The following is a 26,750-nucleotide window of genomic DNA, read 5'->3' on the forward strand; positions in this document are numbered from 1 at the left end:
AGCTGTAAGTCGCTTGGGGTATGTCTCTATCAGTTTTGCACATCGAGAGACTGACATTTTTTCCCATTCCTCCTTGCAAAACAGCTCGAGCTCAGTGAGGTTGGATGGAGAGCTTTTGTGAACAGCAGTTTTCAGTTCTTTCCACAGATTCTCGATTGGATTCAGGTCTGGACTTTAACTTGGCAATTCTAACACCTGGATATGTTTATTTTTGAACCATTCCATTGTAGATTTTGCTTTGTTTTGGATCATTGTCTTGTTGGAAGACAAATCTCAGTCCCAGTCTCAGGTCTTTTGCAGACTCCATCAGGTTTTCTTCCAGAATGGTCCTGTATTTGGCTCCATCCATCTTCCCATCAATTTTAACCATCTTCCCTGTCCCTGCTGAAGAAAAGCAGGCCCAAACCATTATGCTGCCACCACCATGTTTGACAGTGGGGATGGTGTGTTCAGCTGTGTTGCTTTTACGCCAAACATAACGTTTTGCATTGTTGCCAAAAAGTTCAATTTTGGTTTCATCTGACCAGAGCACCTTCTTCCACATGTTTGGTGTGTCTCCCAGGTGGCTTGTGGCAAACTTTAAACAAGACTTTTTATGGATATCTTTAAGAAATGGCTTTCTTCTTGCCACTCTTCCATAAAGGCCAGATTTGTGCAATATACGACTGATTGTTGTCCTATGGACAGAGTCTCCCACCTCAGCTGTAGATCTCTGCAGTTCATCCAGAGTGATCATGGGCCTCTTGGCTGCATCTCTGATCAGTCTTCTCCTTGTATGAGCTGAAAGTTTAGAGGGACGGCCAGGTCTTGGTAGATTTGCAGTGGTCTGATACTCCTTCCATTTCAATATTATCGCTTGTACAGTGCTCCTTGGGATGTTTAAAGCTTGGGAAATCTTTTTGTATCCAAATCCGGCTTTAAACTTCTTCACAACAGTATCTCGGACCTGCCTGGTGTGTTCCTTGTTCTTCATGATGCTCTCTGCGCTTTTAACGGACCTCTGAGACTATCACAGTGCAGGTGCATTTATACGGAGACTTGATTACACACAGGTGGATTGTATTTATCATCATTAGTCATTTAGGTCAACATTGGATAATTCAGAGATCCTCACTGAACTTCTGGAGAGAGTTTGCTGCACTGAAAGTAAAGGGGCTGAATAATTTTGCATGCCCACTTTTTCAGTTTTTGATTTGTTAAAAAAGTTTGAAATATCCAATAAATGTCGTTCCACTTCATGATTGTGTCCCACTTGTTGTTGATTCTTCACAAAAAAATACAGTTTTATATCTTTATGTTTGAAGCCTGAAATGTGTCAAATGGTCGCAAAGTTCAAGGGGGCCGAATACTTTCGCAAGGCACTGTAAGTAGGACGTACTTATAGCAGTGTGCTTTATTCTTCTGTTTTAGTGGTCTGTTTGGCTGAGTCATTATCTAATAAGATAAACACCTAGAACTACATCAAGCTAGTTGAAAGAACCATTCCTCCCCTGTTTGTGTGTCAACCCTCCCTCTTACTATTTTTCTTTCTTGCCTGACGTAATTAGGTTTTGAGAAAGATGGCAAGTAAGATTAAGATTTCATGCACCCTGTATCCTGTTCACCAGCGTTTTTATAGTCGAGTCATGGTCAACCGTGTTGATTCAGGCTAGGACATGAATCACATTGTCGTACTTGCGAATATGCAGCTTGGCTTGAGAGAGAGAACCATTAAAAAGGGGAGTACTAGGTGATGGGGTAATAACACCCACCAGCAACACCCAGCCCTTCCCCCATTTTTGGGACTAGGTCACAGAGACAAATAGACCCCCAGTCAGCCACCAATCAACAGGCTTTGTGTCCCGCTGCTGCATCTTTCCCTTTCCATTCCCAGACAGAAAGAAGGATTCCCAGGGAGGGCAGCTGTTGTAGGAATCTCATTGCTGATTGTCATTGGAAGACCAGGCTTTAGTTCAGTGGGTTAACACATAGTATTTTGGCATCATGCAGGAAACTACGGTTCAATGCCAGTCAGACAAACGTGTGTGTCGGGATATCCCAGACATAAACAAAAAAAAACAACTGTTGAACTAAAGTCTTCTGTCCTTTCGACCAATTTTATTTTTCCATATATAATCAACTATATGCAAATATAAACATATTTTTCCATATATAATCAACTAAATATGCATTGAGCTTGTCTGATGCTTTAAGTTCACTGTTTGATGACATAAGACCCAAATGACTCAAGGGAGCCAGAGATCAAGATACCATCCTCATCCTGCTCCAACTGGCTTTTGCCATTACTCTCCTGAAGTTGCCGGTAATAGGCTACACAAGGAGCCAATGTAGCTAACCATTTCTACTGATCTTCGTCCCAGTTATGGTTTTCATTTGCACATTTTCATGGAACCGTTTAATTTAATTTATAATAATGTCTTCTCAAAATCATTGTCGTGGTTAATCAAAATTCTATCCAAATCTAAATGATAAACCTGAAAAGTAACTTTATTTCCATTGCCAACTATGTAAAAATACCCTATAAAACCAACAAATAAAAACATTGCTGCCTGCAGGTAGAACATATCCTGAAAAAAATGAAATATCCTATGTATGGTTTGTCTGCAACAAACTTGAAACATTGTATCAAATATTAACTTCAGTCTGACCTGAAGCTCCTTGCAACATTGTATAACATATTCTGGGCCCCAGAGTTTCCGTGCCAGTGAGTGAGTAGGCCTATTTTATGACATTTCCACTGGATCAGAGCATAACATTTTTCCCTTTCACGCTGAGTGGTTATCGAGAGGGAGAGAGCTGGAAAGATTTTTCGAATGCATTGAGGAATTGTCATTCACAATGGATATAAAAACAGGTTTGCTGTTTGAGGTGAAGAAAACATTACTTTGAGAAGTTCCACAGCTCATTAGTGGTAGTGCATTAAGTCAATCAGAAATACTATCAGATCCCCAAATGGGCATTTATAGGCCTACTTCTATGCGTGCGTGTCCTTACTTAACATTGACAGGAGCGCTCCAAACAAAAGACTACTAAATTAACAAAACTCGTAAATAAATGAAAATAAACCAAGTCTAGCATAAGTTGTGCGCTCTGCAAACATTTCTTATTTCACCATATTTTTTTTTTTTACATTCTAGAATATTAGCGATGACAACAAAACTATGAAATAACACATGGGAATCATGTAGTAACCAAAAAGTACTAAACAAAATCTAAATATATTTGAGATTCTTCAAAGTAGCAACCCTTTGCCTTGATGAGCTTTGCACACTCTTGGCATTCTCTCAATCAGCTTCATGAGGTAGTCAGTCACCTGTAATGCATTTCGATTAACAGGTGTGCCTTGTTAAAAGTTAATTTGTGGAATTTATTTCCTTAATGCATTTGAGCCAATCAGTTGTGGTGACAAGGTAGGGGTGGTATACAGAAGATCAAGTCATATTGTGGCAAGAACAGCTCAAATAAGCAAAGAGAAACAACATTCCATTACTTTGAGACATGAAGGTCAGTCAGTATGGAACATTTCAAGAACTTTGAACATTTCTTCAAGTGCAGTCACAAAAACAATTAAGCGCTATGATGAAACTGACTCATGAGGACAGCCACAGGAAAGGAAGACTGCAGAGGATAAGTTAATTCGAGTTAACTACACCTCAGATTGCAGCCCAGATAAATGTTTCAGAGTTCAAGTAACAGACATCTCAACATCAACTGTTCAGAGAAGACTGCATGAATCGGGCCTTCATGGTCGAGGTGTGTGGGTGCTTTGTTGGTGACACTTTCTGTGATTTATTTAGAATTCAAGGCACACTTAACCAGCATGGCTACCACAGCATTCTGCAGTGATACATCATCCCATATGGTTTGCGTTTAGTGGGACCATCACTTATTTATTTTTTGGGAACTACATGATTCCATATGTGCTATTTCATGGTTTTGTTGTCTTCACTATTATTCTACGATGTAGAACATAAGAAATCCTTGAATGGGTGTGTCAACTTTTGACTGGTACTTTATGGCACACGAGACACCCCTCTTAAACAGTGCATTTGGAAAGTTCAGACCCCTTGACTCTTTCCACATTTTGTTAAGTTACAGTCTTAATCTAAAATGTATTAAATAAAATAATCAATCTACACACTATACCCCATAATTAAAAATCAAGAACAGGTTTAGACATTTTTGCAAATGTATTACAAATTTAAAAGAATATTTTACATAAGTATTCAGACACGTTGCTATGAGACTAAATTGAGCTCCGGTGCATCCTGTTTCCATTGATCATCTTCTGTGGTAAATTCAATTGATTGGACTTGTGTGCCTTTCCAAATCAACTGTCCATGTAAGGTCCCATAGTTGACAGCAAAAACCAAGCCATGAGGTTGAAGGAATTGTCCGTAGAGCTCCGAGACAGGATTGTCGGCACAGATCTGGGGAAGGTACCAAAACATTTCTGCAGCATTGAATGTCCCCAAGAACAATGACCGCCATCATTCTTAAATGGAAGACGTTTGGAACCACCAAGACTCTTCCTAGAGCTGGCCACCCGGCCGAACTGAGCAATCGGGGGAGAAGGGCCTTGGTCAGGGGGATGATCGAGAACCCAATGTTCACTCTGACAGCACTCCATAGTTCCTCTGTGGAGATGGGAGAACCTTCCAGAAGGACAACCATCTCTGGAGCACTCCATCAATCAGGCTCTTATGGTGGAGTGGCCAGACAGAAGCCAATCCTCAGTAAAAGGCTCATGACAGCTGCTTGAGGTTTGCCAAAGGCACCTAAAGGACTCTCAGACCATGAGAAACAGGATTCCATGGTCTGATAATCTTAATTTCAACTTTTTTGGTCTGAATGGCAAGCGTCATGTCTGGACAAAACCTGGCGCCATCCCTACAGTGAAGAATGGTGTGGCAGCATCATGCTGTGGAGATGTTTTTTAGCGGCAGGTACTGGGAGACTAGTCCGGATCAAGGAAAAGATTAACGGCGCAAAGTACAGAGATATACTTGATAACATGCTCGAGTGCTCAGGGCCTCAGACTGGGGCTTAGGTTCACCTTCCAACAGGACAACAACGACCCTAACACAGCCAAGACAGCACAGGAGTGGCTTCGGGACAAGTGTCAATGTCCTTGTGTGGCCCAGAAAGTGCCCGGATTTGAACCCGATCTAACATCTCTGGAGAGACCTGAAAATAGCTGTGCAGCGACGCTCCCCATCCAACCTGACAGTTTGAGAGGATCTGCAGAGAAGAATGGGAGGAACTCTCCAAATACAGGTGTGCCAAGCTTGTAAAGTCATACCCAAGAAGATTCGAGGCTGTAATTGCTGCCAAAGGTGCTTCAACAATGTACTGAGTAAAGGGTCTGAATACTTATGTAAATCTGATATTTCAGTTTTATTTTTAATAAATGTGCAAATATTTCAAATCCATTTTTGCTTTGGCATTGTGTGTAGATTGAGGGAAAAAAAGTAAGAATCAATTTTAGAACAAGGGTAATGTTACAAAATGTGGAACAAGTCAAGGGGTCTGAACACTTTCCGAATTGGGGGGGGGGGGGGTGTATTTATTTATTTATTTGCTACTGCTCGACTAAAAACCATCTTGGTCGACCAACAGCCTGTAGACCAGTCGAATAATTGGGGTCAGCTCTAATCTCATTAGAGCTTCATATTATGTGCTGTCATGCTGGTGTTACAGGCCAGTGTGTTATCTACTTTGGGAAAGGAATTCTAGTGAGGAATGACATCACTCAGTTCGTTACTGGAAGTCCGAGCAGTACAGGGGATTTTACTGGGGGTGGTGTGACCGTGACTTAACTGAAGTGATGAGCACACACTGGCCCTTATATTTTTTTCTAGAGTAAAATAACAGTTATGTGACTCACTCAACACAGACACACATTATACACTCGTGGTATCAGACAGTTTAGCAGCAATACTTGGTTGTTTCTTTTCCCTCTGTTGTAGATCATGCGTGGAAGCGTGTGTGTGTGTGTGTGTGTGTGTGTGAGAGAGAGAGAAGTGGGATACATGGCAAGCCTTTAAAGCTAACCATAATCAGATTGAAACTGGCTTGTCCTGGAGAGAGAGAGACGTGCATGTTTTTGGGGTGGGGAGGGTAGGAGGTCTGATGTGGGATTAGCCTGTGGGGGGCAGGGGGAAAGAGTCACAGATGCGTGCTTCAAGGTGTGTGTGGAAGGACGGGGGTTGTTTAAATGTTATTGATAACCTTATAATTAGGGGACAAGTCACCTGCAGTAGGTATGTTTGACTCGCTCTTGTTGATTCCTAATACTCTTTTGGAAAAGGGAATAACTATCTCCAAAAGTTATTACAGAATTGGGTTGAGTGGGTTCCTCTTGACTGTGTGTATTGGGGGTAATAGTAAAAAATCAAGTGTGTGTACTGTAATTGGATTGTGTGCTGTGTTCTGTCCCAATCTGCTTGGGGCCCCAGAAAGGGAAGTAGAAGTAGGCCCTTTTCTCAGTAAATACAGGATGTATGAGCTACTGTACATCCATTCAGAACTATGTCGAACCGGATTGAGCTGGATAAAGATCACAAGGTGACGATGAAGAGCGACTCGTGGTCTCGTTAGTACATCCTATTTCAGGTAGGGTGTCTCATATGAATGTATTTGTGTGTTGCAGAGCCACCACTAACAACAAAGTGAAGGAGACTGTGGCTCTAGAGCTGAGCTTTGTCAACTCCAACCTGCAGCTACTGAAGGAAGAACTAGAGGAGCTCAACAGCAGTATGGAGGTCTATCAGACAGAGAGGTAACACACACTGAGGTGGAGGGTGTGAACACTCAATGCGCCGATGTCCTATTTGCTTTAATTATAGCCTAATGAGAGTGGCCTGGTATGCTAGTAATGAGGCGCTAGTAATCCAGCCCAGCTGAAGCTCAGGGTCACAAGTGGTGCAAATCCTTTGATTTAGACTCATTACAGTTTTTGTTCAGTCGCTTTGGTGCAATTTTCACAACTCTTAGTACAAAACTCAAAACAGATCATCAAAAAGGTAGTCGTTTCAAAACTTAGCACATTTTCAATTGACTAAGTACAACACACAATCAGTCACTTTTTCACCAAACGTAAGTGTTTCATCAAGGAATACATGTTTCGCATTGCAATAGATGTTCATATAAAGTAATTGCCTTTCACAATACATTGCTCACATTATATTTTTCTATTCTTAAGACATTTGACCATTTCTTAATCCGACTGCTATTAATTGCTGTTCAATTGAACGTTAGAATGGGAAAAACAAGTGACTTTGAGCATGGTATGTCTTGCCTAGTTAAATAAAGGTTCAACTATATATATATATATTTTATGATTGTTGGTGCTAGCCACGCCGGTTCCAGTGTCTCAAACGGCCTGCCTCCTAAGATTTTCACGCACGACAGTGTCTAGAGAACGGCGCGACAAACTAAAAACATCCCGTCAGCGATAGTCCTGTGGGCAAAAACAGCTAGTTGATGAGGGGTCGAAGGAGAATGGCAATCATGCAAGCTAACAGGCGGGCCCCAAACAGGCAAATAACGACACAGTACAACAGTGGTGTGCAGAACGGCATCTCGGGAACACACAAGTTGTTGGTCCTTGTCAAGGATGGGCTGTTGCAGGAGATGACTACAATGAGTTCCACTCGTATCATCTAAAAACAAGAAGAAGCGGCTCCGGTGCGCACGCGATCACCAACACTGGACAATTGAGTTGAAAAACATTCCCTGGACCGACGAATCATGGTTCCTGTTACATCATGCTGATGCCAGAGTCAGGATTTGGCGTTAGCAGCATTAGTCCATGGCCCCATCATGCCTGGTGTCAACGGTACAGGCTGGTTGCGGTGGTGTTGGGAATGTTTTCCTGGCACAAGTTAGGTCCCTTGATACCAGTTGAGGAAAGTTTCAATGCCACACCTTAGAATACATGCACTGAAGAATTCCGGCTGTTCTGGAGGCAAAGGGGTTTGTCCCGGTACTAAACTCAGCAAAAAAAGAAACGTCCCTTTTTCAGGACCCTGTCTTTCAAAGATAATTGGTAAAAATCCAAATAACGTCAGATCTTCATTGTAAAGGGTTTAAACACTGTTTCCCATGCTAGTTCAATGAACCATAAACAATTAACTTTAGGGCTGCGGGATTGATATGACAACAGCCAGTGAAAGTGCAGAGCACCAAATTCAAACAACAGAAATCTCATAATTAAAATTCCTCAAACATACATGTATCATATACCATTTTAAAGGTAATCTTGTTGTTAATCACACCAAAGTGTCCAATTTCAAATAGGCTTTACAGCGAAAGCACCACAAACGATTGTTAGGTAACCGCCAAGTCACAGAAAAATTCAGCAATTTTTCCAGCCAAAGAGAAGAGTCACAAAAAGCAAATATAGATAAAATGAATCACTAACCTTTGATTTTCATCAGATGACAGTCATAGAACTTCATGTTACACAATACATATGTTCGATAAAGTGCATATTTATATAAAATAAATCTCAGTATACATTGGCGCGTAATGTTCACTAGTTCCAAAAACATTGCAGAGTGTCACATAATTTTACAGAAGTACTCATTATAAATGTCGACGATAAATACAATTGTTAGACATGGAAATATAGATGCACTTCTCCTTAAAGGACAATAACACCCCCCAAAAAATGTATTTTTCCAAAACCTTAAAAATGATATGTGGTTTAAGCATTGTTGTGTTTAGAACATAATATCTATTTAAAAAAATAAAAGTCAATTTGAAAGTGAAAACTCATAAATGCCTTTCCTTCAGGCGGCCATTTGGGAATTCTTGGCAAAATTTGAGTATACTCACTTCTCCAGACACCACTGGATAGGGCCGATTTGAAAGACAGCAGTCACACACAGCATGATGTTAAAAGATAAGCAATCCATTCAGTGGCCATAAGTCAGGAAGTCCCAATCATATGAATACAAAAACACAACCATTAGGCTAAGCATTTCTAAATCGAAATGTACAATTTATTACTTCCCATTGCATAGAACATTTCACATTTAGCACACACAGTAAACGGTGATCTAAAGTTTAAATACAACACTGTTTCAGGTATTTTGAAAGAGATATGTAACAGCAAGCAAGCTGCAATAACAAACACAGTTCCACTCACCAGATCATTTGAAACGTCTTGTTGAAAGTTATTCTTTAAAAGGGAGAAACTAACAAATTTAGCAACAACATCCTCTTCGATAACACCTGCTGCAAATTAGCCTAAAACAAAAGTTGTTGCACAGTGACCTGTTGGCCTTCTAGAAGCCAGAAGTTTTTGTAAAAACGGTCCCACTTATTACAAGTCAAAATGTGATTGGTTGATTCCACTGTCACTCCAATTTTTTTGCCCTAATATAGTTGAATGGTAGAGGCCTTCCATCTAGCTTCTGATGGTCGAGCTAATGGCTGACTTAGCTAGCTAGATTTATCTCCCCAGAGACCACCAAAGAAAAATCCTGATTGGATATTTATTTTCTCTGCAGCGTTAACTCTTTCCTTTCCAACAAAAAAACAAAAAACAAACATGTAATCGCTATCATTGAAAATAAGAATAGATTTAGAATTATTATAATGATTTTATAATTCCTTAGCCCTTCTCTGAAGGCATAGAAGGCCCACATTGTTCCCCACTGTTTTGGTGGCTCTATTTGCCCACCGCATGTATTTTGCCCACCGCATGTATGTCTAAAGAATCCATATTATCTTCTGAAATAAGAACACGGAAATACTGGATATTTTGCTCTTATTATGGTGGCGAATTGACAAAATTACAATCATGGTATCATTGGACTTGCATTTTTCTGGTCTTGGACTCTCTCGTCACGCTCTTAGTCTTGAATTGGTCTCACTTTAGGCAGTCTCGAACACAGCACTGTTATTGCCTAATGTGATAACAGCGTAATGTACTGTGGCATAATACATTCACAGTGCAATTTTTAAATATGTATCTTAAATGTCTTGCTATTGGATTAACTGGTTCTTAGAATAACTAAATTGAGAAGATGTAATTTGTTGTGTTTTGGTGATTTAAACCAATGTACTCAATATATTTGACAGTAAACTTATATTTTTGATCAATGGTTTTGTGATGAAGGATGTCTACAAACAAAATGTATGCACAATTAAAAGCTATGAATGTAAGAGTGGCTGCGTTACAGTAGTGCTGAGCGACTAGTACTTTTTGAGGCCGGTTCGGTTCCATTAGTAAAAAAAACAATCATGGTTTTCGGTTTCAATTAAAAAATGTAAAAAATATTTGAAATGCATTATGAAAAATTTACATTCAAATTATTTTAGAGCTTTTTAATAGGAATTCCAAAGCCAACATTCGATTGCTAAAACATTGAAAATTATTCCATTGTCTCTGTCAGGTCCACATTTTGTAAACCTCAACAGAAAAATGGGAAATTACTATGAAAAAATACTATTTCAATTGTGTATAGTTGACTTTTATTATTTTTATTTTCATCGCATCTTTGCTGAGGCAGTAGCAGCTAGCCAACCAGACAATGTTATCTGTGCTCACCATACTGTACAGTCTTTAGTCATGCTTTTTAGCTAGGCTAGCCTGCCTAAGTATGCTGCAGAGCTGTCTGACGAAATAATTTGACTAGTTCTTCAAAGTACAATATATACAATAGTATGTGGACGCCCCCTCAAATTTGTGGATTCGGATATTTCAGCCACATCCGTTGCTGACAAGTGTATAAAATCGAGCGCACAGCCATGCAATCTCCATAGACAAACATTAGCTGTAAAATGGCCTTACTGAAGAGCTTAGTGACTTTCAAAGTCAGACTGTCATAGGATGCCACCTTTCCAAAAAGTCAGTTTGTCAAATGTCTGCCCTGCAACTGTAAGTGCTGTTATTTTGAAGTGGAAATATCTAGGAGCAACAACGGCTCCGCTGTAAAGTGGTAGGCCACACAAGCTCACATAATGGGGCCACTGTGTGCTGAAGCACGTAAAAATCATCTGCCCTCGGTTGCAACACTCACTACCAAGTTTCAAACTGCCTCTGGAAGCAACCTCAGCACAAGAACTGTTCGTCGGAAGCTTAATGAAATGGGTTTCCATGGCCGAGCAGCCACCGACGAGCCTAAGATCAGCATGCGCAAGGCCAAGCGTCTGCTGGGGTGGTGTAAAGCTCTCTGCCATTGGACTCTGGAGCAGTAGAAACACGTTCTCTGGAGTGATGAATCACGCTCCGCTCCATTCCATTTACAAGTATTACCAGTTCTGAGTATTGTAATGAATTTACATTTTTTTATTCACCATATACTTGTGAAAATAGTACCAAAGTGATAATAACGACGAATTACCAGGGAGGGAGGTGGAACAGTTAGGAGGGGTGAGGGGTTACTGTCATAATAGGGATGGTGTGGGGGGAGGCAGATTTGGGTTTGTCTGTGGAGGTATGTGATGTGTCTTTTCACACACATATTGATCTCTCTTCTCTCTCCTTCAGTGAAGCCATCAATGTTCCCATGATCCCACTGGGTCTGAAGGAGACCAAGGAAGTAGACCTCACTGTTCCTCTCAAGGTGAGGAGAAAAATATGCCTCTCGCTCTTGCTCGCTCTCTCGGTCTCTGTGTGTGTGTGTGTTGAAGTGACTGATCTCTCTCTGTTGAAGTGACTGTCCTCTGCCCTTCTCTCTCAGGAATATATCTGTGAGCACTACAGGGAGGACAGCTCTCTGTTTGAGAAAGAAATCAAGGAGTTTATGGAGCTCAGACAGGTTAGAACAGAAGTCAACCGCTCTTGGAAAGCACTGCCACCTAGTGGCTTTAGCTATATCACTAACAATATAAACTGGCCGGCTAAATGTTTGATAATTCTGAGTATCATATCATTTATACACTGTGGGTGTGTAAACAATATTATACACTGTTTTGTGAATAAACAATTGTTTTAGTTGGTAAATGTGTTCACATATTAATGTTGTTGACATAGCTTGTAAATTTATTGTTATACAGTCATGTCATCATATGTTTCATTGAGTGTGTGTGTTCTAAAATGAGTGTGTGTGCTTTAATATGCCCCTGTGTGATCATCAGGCCATGCGTACCCCCAGTCGTAACGAGGCAGGTTTGGAGCTCCTGGTAGAGTATTATAACCAGCTGTACTATCTGGACCAGAGGTTCTTCCCCCCACACAGAACACTAGGAGTCCACTTCCACTGGTCAGACTCTTAGTCTCACACAAACTCTTCACTTACAGTGCCTTCAGAAAGGACACACACACACACACAGAAACGTTTATGGGTTCCCCCTCTCCTTTATTCATACCCTTGACTTATTCCACATTTTGATGTTATTGATCAAATATATTATTTTCTCACACTACCCCATAATGACAACGTGAGAACATGTTTTTAGTAAAGTTAGCTAATTTATTGAAAATTACATACAGACATATCTAATTTCAGATAAGTATTCACGCCCCTGAGTCAATACGTGTTACAATCACATCTTTCTGGGTGTCTCTAAGAGCTTTGCACACCTGGATTGTACAAGTTGGTTGTTGATTGCTAGACAGCCATTTTCAAGTCTTGCCATAGATTTTCAAGGCAATTATAATTAAGAACTGTCACTAGGCCACTCAGGAACATTCAATATTGTCTTGGTAAGCAACTACAGTGTATATTTTGGCCTTGTGTTTTAGGTTATTGTCCTGCTGAAAGATGAATTTGTCTCCCAGTGTCTGTTGGGAAGCAGACTGAACCAGGTTTCCTCTAGAATTATGCCTGTGCTTAGCTCTATTCCATTTCCTTTTTATCCTAAAATACTCCCTAGTACTTGCCAATGACAAGCATACCCATAACATGATTCAGCCACCACCATGCTTGAAAATACGAAGTTGTACTTTGTGATATGTTGCGTTGGATTTTCCCCAAACATAACACTTTTTATTCAGGACACAAAGTTATTTTCTTTGGCACATTTTTTGTTGTTTTACTTTAGTACCTTATTGCAAACACATTTTTATTCTGTACTCTTTTCACTCTGTAGTTTAGGTTAGTATTGTGGATTAACTACAATGTTGATCCATCCTCAGTTTTCTCTTATCATAGTCATTCAACTCGAACATGCTGACCAGACTGGACACGTCGCGTGCGCGAGCGTCGAAAAATAAATCTAGAAATCCATGTTATTCAATTATTGCACAAAAACTACTCGCGCGCGCCAACGAGCATCTGCAATGCCAAGGGCTAAAATAGAACTCTTTCTATTTCTGACGCAAATCGCGCTTAAAGTCCTGCCTATCCCATCTCCTCATTGGTTTATAGAAGCAGGTACCCACGTGCCATCTCCTCATTGCTTATACCCTTGTGGCTGATTGAAAGACAAACTGTTTTACCTGTAGTCGTGGTAATACTATGAAAGTTTAGATGCCATATCACCATGTAAATTCAAAGATGAAAAAGCATGGAAGGAGGAGAGATGACTAGAAACGATTCGGTTGGCTGTTTTATGTGTGGATTAATTGGCGGAGTAGAGGAGCTTGTGCATTTCAGGTAAAATAACTACTCAATGTTTATATCCCAGGACAAATCCTCTCCGGCAACTGAGTTCAAAATGATACACCATCCAAATTGTAATGAATAACTTCATCATGCTAAAAGGGATATTCAATCTCTGCTTTTTTTTCTTCTTTTTTCTCTACCAATAGGTGCCCTTCTTTGCGAGACACAAGAACTTGTGTTATTGTTAAGCACATTTTTACTCCTGAACTTATTTAGGCTTGCCATAACAAAGGTGTTGAATACTTATTGACTCAAGACATTTCAGCCTTTCATTTGTAAATAATAATTCTAAAAGCATAATTCTACTTTGACATTATCGGGTATCGTGTTAAGGCCAGTGATACAACATCTAAATGTAATCTATTTTAAATTCAGGCTGTAGCACAACAAAATGTGGAAAAAGTCAAGGGTTGTGAATACTTTCTGAAGGCACACCCACTCAACCTTTTATTTTCTTACACAATAACCTTGGAGGTTAGGAATGACTGGTGAGACAATCTTCGCTCTTGTTTTTTAAGTTTAGAATTACTCTAAACACCTCTCTCTCTCTCTCATGCCCCCCCCAACTGTCTCTAGGTATGACTCTCTGACAGGTGTGCCGTCATGCCAGCGTGCGTTGGCATTTGAGAAGGGAAGTGTGCTGTTCAATGTGGGAGCTCTCTACACACAGATAGGAGCCAGACAGGACCGCTCTGCTGCAGCTGGCATAGACAGGGCTATAAACGCTTTCCAGAGAGCTGCAGGTAGGCCTAAGCGCGCACACACACACACATATGGCAGGCACGCACACACACACACACACACACACACACACACACACACACACACACACATACAAACTACTATTACAGGAACACAATCACAAGGGGCCCTGGTGAGGAAATACCATTGCCTGAGATTCTACACATTAACACACCACAGTTGGAGTTCACACACAACTGCAGATCATACATTTCATATGCAACTGTCATCTTCTCTTTGTATGATTTTTTTTTCTGCGTTTCTAGTTGTTTTTTGTATAAAACTGTAAACTATAAAAGTGTATAAAATCTGGGTGTGTCTAGGTGCATTTAACTTCCTGAAGGAGAACTTTTCCAACGCTCCCAGTCTGGATATGAGCGGCCCGTCGCTATGCATGCTGGTCCGGCTGATGATCGCCCAAGTGCAGGAGTGTGTGTTCGAAAGGGTCACACTCACCACGCAGGACACACACTTCACCTCCCAGCTACAAGTGGCTCAAGAGGCTGCACGAGTGAGGGGACCTGTGTGTGTGTGTGTGTGTGTGTGTGTGTGTGTGTGTGGATAACCAACATGTTCTTTTCACTGGTGCTCATGACCTTGATCCAGTGCCCTTGTTAAAGAGTTCTCTTCTGTTCACCTCACTCTTTCTCTGTCCCCCTCTCTCTGTCTGTGTGTGCCTACATGCGCGTGTGTAGGTAACAGATGTGTATAGATTGGTGCTCCAGACCATGTCCCAAACCCTGGTTAAGGACTATGTTTCGCTCGCTCACTCACTCACTCTCAGACTTAATTCACACGGCAAGTTAAATTACTTACATTGTCAAAGGACATGCTGTATAACAACAATGGTCAGACTAACAGTAATAGTAGGCCTAGTACTCGTAGTAGTGGTAATGATATTAACTACAACAATAGTAATGAGAACAACATTAAATAAAATTGTGGTAGGCTAGTTTTACATGACTGAAAAGCCATATGGCATGGTATACTACATGACCGAAAGTATGTGGACACCTACTCGTCGACTCTCTCATTTCTAAATCATGGGCATTAATATGGAGTTGATCCCCCCCCCTTTGCTGCTATTACAGCTTTCACTCTTCTGGGAAGGATTTCCACTAGATGTTGGAACATTGTTGCGGGGACTTGCTTCCATTCAGCCACGAGTATTAGTGAGGTCGGGCACCGATGTTGGTCGATGAGACCTGGCTCGCAGTCGGCATTCCAATTCATCCCAAAGAGTTTGATGGCGTTGAGGTCAGGGCTCTGTGCAGGTCAGTCAAGTTCTTCCACACCAATCTTGATAAACCATTTCTGTATGGACCTCGCTTTGTGCACGGGGGCTTTGTCATGCTGAAACAGGAAAGGGCCTTCCCCAAACTGTTGCCACAAACTTGGAAGCACAGAATCATCTAGAATATCATTGTATGCTGTAGCATTAAGATTTCCCTTCACTGGATCTAAGGGACCTAGCCCGAACCATGAAAAACAGCCCCAGACAATTATTCCTACTCAATGCTTTACACATCTCCAGTTGACTCTTGGCATTGCGTATGGTGATCTTAGGCTTGCGTGCTGCTGCTCGGCCATGGAAACCAATTTCACGAAGCTCCCAACGAACAGTTCTTGTGCTAACTTTGCTTCCAGAGACATTTTGGAACTTGGTAGTGAGTATTGCAACAAATGAGACTATTTTTATGCTCTTCAGCACTCGGCGGTCCCGTTATGTGAGTTTGTGTGGCCTACCACATCGCGGTTGAGCCGTTGTTGCTCCTAGACGTTTCCATTTCACAATAACAGCACCTACAGTTGACCTGGGCAGCTCGATCAGGGCAGAAATTTGACAAACTGACTTGTTGGAAAGGTGACGTCCTATGCCAGTGCCACGTTGAAAGTCACTGAGCTCTTCAGTAAGGCCATTCGACTGCCAATGTTTGTCTATGGCGATTGCATGGCTGTGCTCGATTTTTATACACCTGTCAGCAACGGGTATGGCTGAAATAGCAGAATTCACTGATTTGAAGGGGTGTCCACATGTTTTTTTGTATGTATAGTGTATGAAAGCCAAAACAAAACAAAATTGCAAATACTATTGTTGCATTGTACTTTTCACTGGCTGGCCCTCTGGTTGTGGCAGGAGACCACATACTGTCCTTGTCTGCCCAAACTACACATTTTGGTTTTTCATCCAATTAATATATTTTTTTATAGTTTTTGGTAAAAAGATTCATTCATTGCAATGAATTTGAAACTATAAAATAAAACAATCTTAGGTCGAAATATTTTTCACAGTGTAATAGGAAATCCAGCTCTTTCTCTACCTTTCCCCAGGAGCAGAGTTAGCATAGCCTGTCCTGTGTCGTCTTTCGCTCTCTCTCTGTAGGTATAAGACCTATATACTGTAAAACTTAAATTAATAGCCCGGGCATTTATTTGCTTAAATCACTGAACTCAACAGTCACTTATTACAGACTGGCTTCTATTTGAGTTAGGCGTCTATTTAATGCACAGCTTTTGCTGATTTGCATAGTTAATTGTTTAATTTCAGCATTCATCACTTCCTGCATTTTAATACATTTCTCCCTTTTCTGCACTGTTATCATTTGCACACTGTCACATTTCTCTCTCTCTCTCGCTCTCTCTCATATATATGTATGTATATGTATGTATGTGTGTGTGTGTGTATATGTATATATACAGTGCCTTGCGAAAGTATTCGGCCCCCTTGAACTTTGCGACCTTTTGCCACATTTCAGGCTTCAAACATAAAGATATTAAACTGTATTTTTTTGTGAAGAATCAACAACAAGTGGGACACAATCATGAAGTGGAACGACATTTATTGGATATTTCAAACTTTTTTAACAAATCAAAAACTGAAAAATTGGGCGTGCAAAATTATTCAGCCCCCTTAAGTTAATACTTTGTAGCGCCACCTTTTGCTGCGATTACAGCTGTAAGTCGCTTGGGGTATGTCTCTATCAGTTTTGCACATCGAGAGACTGACATTTTTTCCCATTCCTCCTTGCAAAACAGCTCGAGCTCAGTGAGGTTGGATGGAGAGCATTTGTGAACAGCAGTTTTCAGTTCTTTCCACAGATTCTCGATTGGATTCAGGTCTGGACTTTGACTTGGCCATTCTAACACCTGGATGTGTTTATTTTTGAACCATTCCATTGTAGATTTTGCTTTATGTTTTGGATCATTGTCTTGTTGGAAGACAAATCTCCGTCCCAGTCTCAGGTCTTTTGCAGACTCCATCAGGTTTTCTTCCAGAATGGTCCTGTATTTGGCTCCATCCATCTTCCCATCAATGTTAACCATCTTCCCTGTCCCTGCTGAAGAAAAGCAGGCCCAACCATGATGCTGCCACCACCATGTTTGACAGTGGGGATGGTGTGTTCAGCTGTGTTGCTTTTACGCCAAACATAACGTTTTGCATTGTTGCCAAAAAGTTCAATTTTGGTTTCATCTGACCAGAGCACCTTCTTCCACATGTTTGGTGTGTCTCCCAGGTGGCTTGTGGCAAACTTTAAACTACACTTTTTATGGATATCTTTAAGAAATGGCTTTCTTCTTGCCACTCTTCCATAAAGGCCAGATTTGTGCAATATACGACTGATTGTTGTCCTATGGACAGAGTCTCCCACCTCAGCTGTAGATCTCTGCAGTTCATCCAGAGTGATCATGGGCCTCTTGGCTGCATCTCTGATCAGTCTTCTCCTTGTATGAGCTGAAAGTTTAGAGTGACGGCCAGGTCTTGGTAGATTTGCAGTGGTCTGATACTCCTTCCATTTCAATATTATCTCTTGCACAGTGCTCCTTGGGATCTTTAAAGCTTGGGAAATATTTTTGTATCCAAATCCGGCTTTAAACTTCTTCACAACAGTATCTCGGACCTGCCTGGTGTGTTCCTTGTTCTTCATGATGCTCTCTGCGCTTTTAACGGACCTCTGAGACTATCACAGTGCAGGTGCATTTATACGGAGACTTGATTACACACAGGTGGATTGTATTTATCATCATTAGTCATTTAGGTCAACATTGGATCATTCAGAGATCCTCACTGAACTTCTGGAGAGAGTTTGCTGCACTGAAAGTAAAGGGGCTGAATAATTTTGCACGCCCAATTTTTCAGTTTTTGATTTGTTAAAAAAGTTTGAAATATCCAGTAAATGTCGTTCCACTTCATGATTGTGTCCCACTTGTTGTTGATTCTTCACAAAAAAATACAGTTTTATATCTTTATGTTTGAAGCCTGAAATGCGGCAAAAGGTCGCAAAGTTCAAGGGGGCCGAATACTTTCGCAAGGCACTGTATATATATATGTGTGTGTGTGTGTGTATATGACTCTCTTTTCCTTGACAGAATAATATTATTCTCCTTTTTAACTGTGCATTTGTCAGTTCTTACTTTTGCCATTAGATGGCACACTGCTGATTTTCTAGGGGTATGTACCCCTGAAGTTGTTTACTGTTTTTGTGCTTGCCAGCTAGCAGTTCTCAGCTGTTTCTTACTGGCGATTTAAAAACGGATGATCGCCATTTATTTTTTGGAGTCATTACTGAATTATTTAATGTAACAAATCAAACATTAAACCTTGTAAACAATTCATGGTGACCTCGTAAATGATTCATTTAGACCTAGAGTTTATTTGAAACAGTGTTTATTTGCTGAAGTGTGTGCCGTTGACCGGCTATTAAAAGGGACAGGTGGCTATTTGAGACTGTGTTTAATTGTAACTTGGTGCTCCAGACCATGTCTCAGCCCCCAGTGAAAGCCTATGTTCCATTCTCCTGTCTCTCTTCATCCGTCTTTTACTCTCTCTCTCGCTATAGGTATCAGATGTGTATAGCTTGGTGCTCCAGACCATGTCTCAGCCCTTAGTGAAGGACTATGTCCCATTCTCCTGGGCCTCCATGGTTCAGGTGAAAGCAGAACACTTCAGAGCTCTCTCACACTACTATGCTGCTGTCGCTCTCTGTGACCGCACACGTAAGTTCCACCATGATTACAGGAATGACGATTGTGGTGGTTCGGAAATTGTCCTGTTTGTGTATGTTTTAGTATGAGTGTGTGTATTCCAGTAAATGTGTGTCTATCTGCCAGTGTGTGTTGTGTCCCGTAGAGTCCATTGATGAAGAAGATTGTGATGAAGAGGGAGAGAAGGCTCTCCTCCAGCTCCATGTCAGTAATCCTGCTGGACCCCCACTCAGCCAGGTGCTCAGAGACCCCGAGGAGAGACGCAAACTGGGTGAGAACGATCGCACTCACCACACACACACAAACGCATACAGTTGAAGTCGAAAGTTTACATACACCTTAGCCAAATACATTTCAACTCAGTTTTTCACAATTCCTGACATCTAATCCTAGTAAAAATCCCCTGTTTTAGGTCAATTAGGATCACCACTTTATTTTAATAAGAATGTGAAATGTCAGAATAATAGTAGTGATTTTTTTCAGCTTTTATTTCTTTCATCACATTCCCAGTGGGTCAGAAGATTTACATACGGTCAATTAGTATTTTCTAGCATTGCCTTTAAATTGTTTAACTTGGTTCAAACGTTTCAGGTAGCCTTCCACAAGCTTCCCACAATAAGTTGGGTGAATTTTGGCCCATTCCTCCTGACAGAGCTGGTGTAACTGAGTCAGGTTTTTATGCCTCCTTGCTCGCACATGCTTTTTCAGTTCTGCCCACAGATTTTCTATGGTATTGAGGTCAGGGCTTTGTGATGGCCACTCCAATACCTTGACTTTGTTGTCCTTAAGCCATTTTGCCACAACTTTGGAAGTATGCTTGGTCATTGTCCATTTGGAAGACCCATTTGCGACCAAGCTTTAACTTCCTGACTGATGTCTTGAGATGTTGCTTCAATATATCCACACACTTTTCTTGCCTCGTGATGCCATCTATTTTGTGAAGTGAACCAGTCCCTCCTGCAGCAAAGCACCCCCACAACATGCTGCCACCCCCGTGCTTCACGGTTGGGATGATGTTCTTCGGCTTGCAAGCATCCCCCTTTTTCCTCCAAAACATAACAATGGTCAATATGGCCAAACAGTTCTATTTTTGTTTCATCAGACCAGAAGACATTTCTCCAAAAAGTACAATCTTTGTCCCCATGTGCAGTTGCAAATCGTAGTCTGGCTTTTTTATGGCGGTTTTGGAGCAGTGGCTTCTTCCTTGCTGAGCAGCCTTTCAGGTTATGTCGATATAAGACTCGTTTTACTATGGATATAGATACTTTTGTATCTGTTTCCTCCAGCATCTTCACAAGATCCTTTGCTGCTGTTCTGGTATTTGCTCTTTTCGCACCAAAATACGTTAATCTCTAGGAGACAGAACGCGTCTCCTTCCTGAGCGGTATTACGGCTGCGTGGTCCCATGGTGTTTATACTTGTGTACTATTGTTTGTACAGATCAACGTGGTACCTTCAGGCGTTTGGAAATTGCTCCCAATGATGACCCACACTTGTGGAGGTCTACAAATTTGTTTCTGAAGTCTTGGCTCATTTTCTTTTGATTTTCCCATGATGTCAAGCAAAGAGGCACTGGGTTTGAAGGTAGGCCTTGAAATACATCCACAGGGACACCTCCAATTGACTCAAATGATGTCAATTAGCCTATCAGAAGCTTCTAAAGCCATGACATCATTTTCTGGAATTTTCCAAGCTGGTTAATGGCACAGTCAACTTTGTGTATGTAAACTTCTGACCCACTGGAATTGTGATACAGTGAAATAATCTGTCTTTTAATAACTGTTGGAAAAATGAATTGTCATGCCAAAAGTAGGTGTCCTCATCAACTTGCAAAAACTATAGTTTGTTGCCAATACATTTTTGAAGTGGTTGACAAACGAGTGGTTGAAACACTTAGTTTGGAGTCATTAAAACTAGTTTATGTGAACTTCTGACTTCAACTGTATCTATATTTGATGCGCAAGCATGGCCTTTGTGAGATCCTACTAAAGCTTTTCCTGTGTGTCTGTGTTTGCGTGAGTGCTCTAGGTAAGGCCCACCTGCGTCGTGCGTTGATCAGACATGAGGAAGCTATGAGAGTACATGGTCTATGTAAGATCTTAAGGAAGATGGATATTCTACAGGAGGTGCTCTCCTTCGTGCACAAACGCTCTTTGGACAAATACTCTGAGATGGACCGAGAGGACGACTTCGACGAGACAGCAGAGGCTCCCGAGATACACTGTGAGTGTGTTTTGTAAGTGTGAGCACCAGTAATTAGACTGTGTGAGTGCAGTTGTGTGAGTGAGTGTTTCAGTAAAGTGATGTGTATGTGTAGAGATACAGATATCTGTCAAAAATAAAGGAAACACCATCATAAAGTGTCTTAATAGGGCGTTGGGTAACCACAAGCCGCCAGAACAGCTTCAATGCGCGTTGGCAGAGATTCTACATGTGACTAGAACTCTAATGGAGGGATGCATCACACAGCAAAATCAATGGTGTACATTTAACTGGGAATGTGTTAAATGTGCAATTTCAGAGAACATATGAGTCCCACTGAACTGGTGTTATAATAAGACTTTTGGAAGTGTTCAAAATGTAACTATTGCGGTGTTCACCATTCAACTCTTAGTGTTCTTGATTGTGGTTATTATTTAGTGGGAAGGGGGTAGATCAGCTTTACTATTCCACCTAGATTGTAGGTTCTATCAATTTAATTGTTTTCATTTATTTAGGGTTTTTTCTATACTTTTTCCTCCCCTACCATCCCTACCCTAATTGGAGTAAACTAACGGACGACAATACTTCCACTGCTATTTCGCGGTCGTCTACGGTACCTGTAGTTAAATAATTATACATATATTTCTAACTTCCACTTTCTTCAAGTGCTGGATTTTCACCCAGAGTGGCCAATTCACCATTCATTCTGAGCTTAACTCCATCACTCCACAGATTAACCCATCTTTCCCTGTAGAATACCATCTTTCTATTTCCTTTTGCAATGAGGGTCCTGAACCTTCATATTTGTAAAATGTCTACTGATATTGCCCTAAAAATAATGTACCCAAGAGTATAATGATACACTATATATAGTGCATTCAGAAAATATTCAGACCCCTTGACTTTTCCCACATTTTGTTACGTTACAGCCTTATTCTAAAAGTGATTGATGACAATGTTTTTATTTAATCAACACACAATAGCCCATAATGACCAAGTGAAAACAGGTTTTTAGAAATATTTGCAAATTTATAAATGAAACTTATTTACCTAAGTATTCAGACCCTTTGCTATGAGACTCGAAATTGAGCCCAGGTGCATCCTGTTTCCATTGATCATCCTTGATGTTTCTACAACTTGATTGGAGTCCACCTGTGGTACATTCAATTGATTGGACATCCTGCCCATCCCGCCTGTCTATATAAGGTCCCACAGTTGACAGTGCATGTCGGAGATTAGACCAGGCTATGAGGTCTACGGAATTGTCCGTATTGCTCCGAGACTGGATTGTGTCGAAGGCACATATCTGGGGAAGGGTACCAAAAAATGTCTGCAGCATTGAAGGTCCCAAAAGAACACAGTGGCCACCATCATTCTTAAATCGAAGACGTTTAGAACCACCAAAGCCCCTTCCTAGAGCTGGCCGCCCGGCCAAACTGAGCAATCTGGGTAGAACGGCCTTGGTCAGGTAGGTGACCAAGAACCCAGCGGTCAAACTTACAGAGCTCCAGAGTTCTTCTTTTGAGATGAGAGAACCTTCCAGAAGGACAACCATCTCTGCTGCAGTCCACCAATCAGGCCGTTATAGTTAAGTGGCCAGACGGAAGACACTCCTCAGTAAAAGGCACATGACAGCCCGCTTGGAATTTGCCCAAAGGCACCACAGGACTCTGACCAAGAAAAACAAGATTCTCATATTTGATGAAACCAAGATTGACTCTTTGGCCTGAATGCGTCTGGTGGAAACCTGGCACCATCCCTACGGTGAAGCATTGTGTTGGCAACATGCTGATGGGATGTTTTTCAGTGGTAGGGACTGGGAGACTAGTCAGGATCGAGGGAAAGGGGAACTGAGCAAAGTACAGAGATCCTTGATGAAAACCTGCTACACAGCGCTCAGGACCTCTGGCTGGGGCTTAGGTTCACATAATCTGTCTGTAAACAATTGTTGGGGAAAATGACTTGTGTCATGCATGAAGTAGATGTCCTAACCGACTTGCCAAAACTATAGTTTGTTAACAAGAAATTTGTGGAGTGGTTGAAAAACTAGTTTTAATGACTCCAACCTAAGTATATGTAAACTTCTGATTTAAACTGTATGTACAATTTCAGTACAAATTAGGCATTAAGAGAGAGGCTTAATGTCTTAATATTTAAGTTTTAATTATACAATTATTATTTATAATATTATTATATAAATATGCTCATTTAACTTGATCTGGTTTGCCATTCCAAATAAAGTGAAAAACAAATCTCACATTTTAAAAGGTTGTCAACCAATTTCGAATGTGAGATTGTCTTACCTGATGACATGAGAGAACCTCGCTGCTTCCAGAGGGTTCCAAAAGCATGTACCACGCCAAATGCATATCTACTGTCAGTGTAAATGGTAACTGTTTGCCCTTTAGCCAAAATGCAAGCTCTCATAAGAGCAAACAACTCAGCAGCTTGAGCTGAGGTGTGAGGGCAATTTAGCACTTTCAAGTGTGGTAGATGCTGTTACAGCATAAGCCACAAGTGGCTCTCCCTTGTCAGACCTCTGAGCTGAACCATCCACACATTTTTCCAAATCAGCATTCTGTATTGGTACATCAGTTAAGTCTGACCTTGGTTTGGAGACTATCTTCAACAAGGGCTGTGCAGTCATGAGGTTCTCCGTCATCAGGGGTCGGCAACAGTGTAGCTGGATTGGGCACAGTGCACCTCTTCAGGGTCACATGGGACATTGTGAGCAGCACATTCAGATTCTCCCTGGAGACAGGTGTGCTCTCTTTGCCTGTGAAATAAGAGCATGGACCGCATGTAGGACGTGAACAGTTAACTGGCACATAGCCACAATATCTGCACACGCTAACACAGTTTCAGTAGCAGCAGCCACTGCCCTTTAAACAACACACCAAACCTCTCGCCACACTGTCCAATTGTTTAGGATTGTAACCCACTGATCTCTACTTTCCTCATGTTCCTGTGTCAAAACAGAAGACCCCAAACCATTTTTCTCACACACCAACAGATGAAATGGTTTAGAGTGGTTAGGGAGCCCCAAGCATGGGGAAGGAGTCATGAGTTGTTTCAGTTTTGTCAGGGCCGTCAAACCCTCGGGTCCACTTTATCTTATCATTCATAGCCATTTTGTGACCATAAGTGAGATCAGAGAGAGGCTGGACAACCTTAGCCAAGTCAGGCACGCTGTACAATAACCTGCAATACCAGTCAGTGACATGTGTTGCTTGGTAACAGGCTGTGGGACCGAGAGAATGGATTGCACTCTCTGCCCAGCTGGGAGTGATATCATGACCCAGATATTGAACCGTTTGGGAGATTAGTTGCAACTTCTCTTTTGATACTTTGGCCATTCTCTGACAGAGCTCTTGTGTCAGTTTCACAGGACTGGAGAGTCTCAGAGCATAGCAATAAGTCATCCACGTACTGTATTAGAGTGCTCCCCTCCGGGGGGAGGAAACCCTCAATTTTGTGCGAATGCGGTTGAAAAAATTGCGGGGGGGAGTCCGTGTACCCCATGGGGACCATCGGTCCAAGTAAATCTCTTGCCAAGGAACGTAAAAGCAAACCAGCACTGAAGATCTGTTGCCACGGGGATGCTAAAAAAAAAACGCATTAGCCAAATCAATAACTGAAAACCAATTTGCTGCTGTTAGAACTGCAGACAACAGTGTCGTAGGATTGGGAACCACATAGGTGATGCTGTTTGCGCTCATGCCCGAGGCCTTTCTTACTGGCCAGATAGGGGTGTTGCAAGGTGAGTGGACACAGAACACGGAGCGTTAGTCCTAACAGTGAGGCATGTACATGTGTGATACCTGCAGTTAGCATCTTTACTAAGTGGATACTGTGCTCTGGAAGGGCGCCTGTTATCTTTGGGAGTGACTACAAGGGGCTCAGCCCCCTTCATCCTGCCAAAATCATACTTATCCCTTGCCCGTAGGCAATCTCTATGTTCCAAGATGGCGTAGCAGTCGGACGTGTGATATTGTCTTGTCCCTTCCTGTCCCATGTAAACATTGTTTTTCCTTGTTTTTTTTCTCGTATATATTTTAATATCACTTTCCATCTACGGACTGAATATACTCTCCTGCAACCCGCCTCACCCAAGTGGTACGGATTTGCTATTTTATACTTAAGAATCCGGATCTCTAATCAAAAGCTAGCCAGCTAACTTGCTACCAGCTAACTGTCTACTAGCAAACTACGGCCCACTACTGTCTAGAACACATCGGACTGTCAGCGAAAGAGGCCCATCGGACAAATTCTTTGGCCACTGTACCTTGTTTGCCAATTGGCCTGGTTTCACCACGCGGAACCCTGGTGATCCGTCTTCTGAACCGTAACTCTAACAGAAGCTAGCCAGCTACTAGCTAGTAGTCAGCTAGCCACTGCTAGCAGTCATCAGATACCTCTAGCGCGGACAACTCTCGCCAGTCTGCACAGCGCAACTCAAACCAGAGAAAATCTGACATTTTTCTCCAGATTCCTACCTCAAGCTCCGACCTTTTTTTCCACCTGGATCATCGCAGCTAGCTAGCTGATATCCGAGTGGCCACTCCTGGCTAATGTCTCTGTCCCGAAGCAAGAACCAATTAGCTTGGCGCTAGCCTTGCTAGGCCCATCTGCTAGGCCCACGGCTCCGCCGTCGCGTTCTCCCCTGAATGCCCATCCGCTAGCATATTAGCCGTGGCCTGCTAGCTATCCAGAGCACATCGGACTGTTGGCTTAAGAGGCCCATCGGACAAATTCTTTGGCCGCTACACCTATTTTATTTTTTTTGCCAATTGGCCTGGTTTACCACACGGAGCCCTGCTGATCCGTCTGCTGACGTAATAGCACGAGGGGCCCACAACAAACTTTCTTCTGTCGCGACATCCCTCCAAGGCCCTTTTGCTAGCCCCGGCTGCTTGCTGCCTGAAGCCACTCACTGGACTCCTATGTTCACTCGGCTACGCATGCCTGTTGCTAACGTCAATATGCCTTGTTCATTGCGATTTTGGTTAGTAATTATTGCCTTATTTCACTGTAGAGCCTCTAGCTGCTCAATACGCCTTATTTAACACTTTAGTTCTACCTACCACACATGCGGTGACATCACCTGGCTTGAATTACATTTCTAGAGATCTATCTCTTTCATCGTCACTCTATGCACAGGTTTAAACTCACTGTGCTCACATCCTATCATACGTTATGCCTTTAATCTCTTCTACCATGCCCAGAAATCTGCTCCTTTTACTCTGTTCTGAACGTACTAGG

At 41.8% G+C, this 26,750-nt stretch overlaps 1 protein-coding gene across 2 annotated transcripts in view; it reads left to right on the plus strand.

Moving 5' to 3' along the window:
* LOC110520994 (rhophilin-1) overlaps nucleotides 1-26,750 on the plus strand; it is a 66,467-nt gene that overhangs the window by 18,025 nt on the left and 21,692 nt on the right. The window contains exons 3-11 of one of the 2 annotated variants that reach the window (XR_016495243.1): nucleotides 6,653-6,781; nucleotides 11,504-11,579; nucleotides 11,697-11,774; nucleotides 12,094-12,218; nucleotides 14,139-14,305; nucleotides 14,627-14,814; nucleotides 19,142-19,298; nucleotides 19,432-19,557; nucleotides 21,315-21,522. Coding sequence is in view for 1 of the 2 variants with exons in the window: in XM_090231944.1 (XP_090088070.1) it covers nucleotides 6,653-6,781; nucleotides 11,504-11,579; nucleotides 11,697-11,774; nucleotides 12,094-12,218; nucleotides 14,139-14,305; nucleotides 14,627-14,814; nucleotides 19,142-19,298; nucleotides 19,432-19,557; nucleotides 21,315-21,509 (1,241 nt within the window). In the remaining variant the exon portion in view is untranslated. The remainder of the gene's footprint in view (nucleotides 1-6,652; nucleotides 6,782-11,503; nucleotides 11,580-11,696; nucleotides 11,775-12,093; nucleotides 12,219-14,138; nucleotides 14,306-14,626; nucleotides 14,815-19,141; nucleotides 19,299-19,431; nucleotides 19,558-21,314; nucleotides 21,523-26,750) is intronic. The other variant, XM_090231944.1, reaches the window with a different exon arrangement.

Source organism: Oncorhynchus mykiss, chromosome 4, assembly GCF_057628025.1.
Source record: "Oncorhynchus mykiss isolate SJ-2025 chromosome 4, ASM5762802v1, whole genome shotgun sequence".
NCBI lineage: Eukaryota > Metazoa > Chordata > Actinopteri > Salmoniformes > Salmonidae > Oncorhynchus > Oncorhynchus mykiss.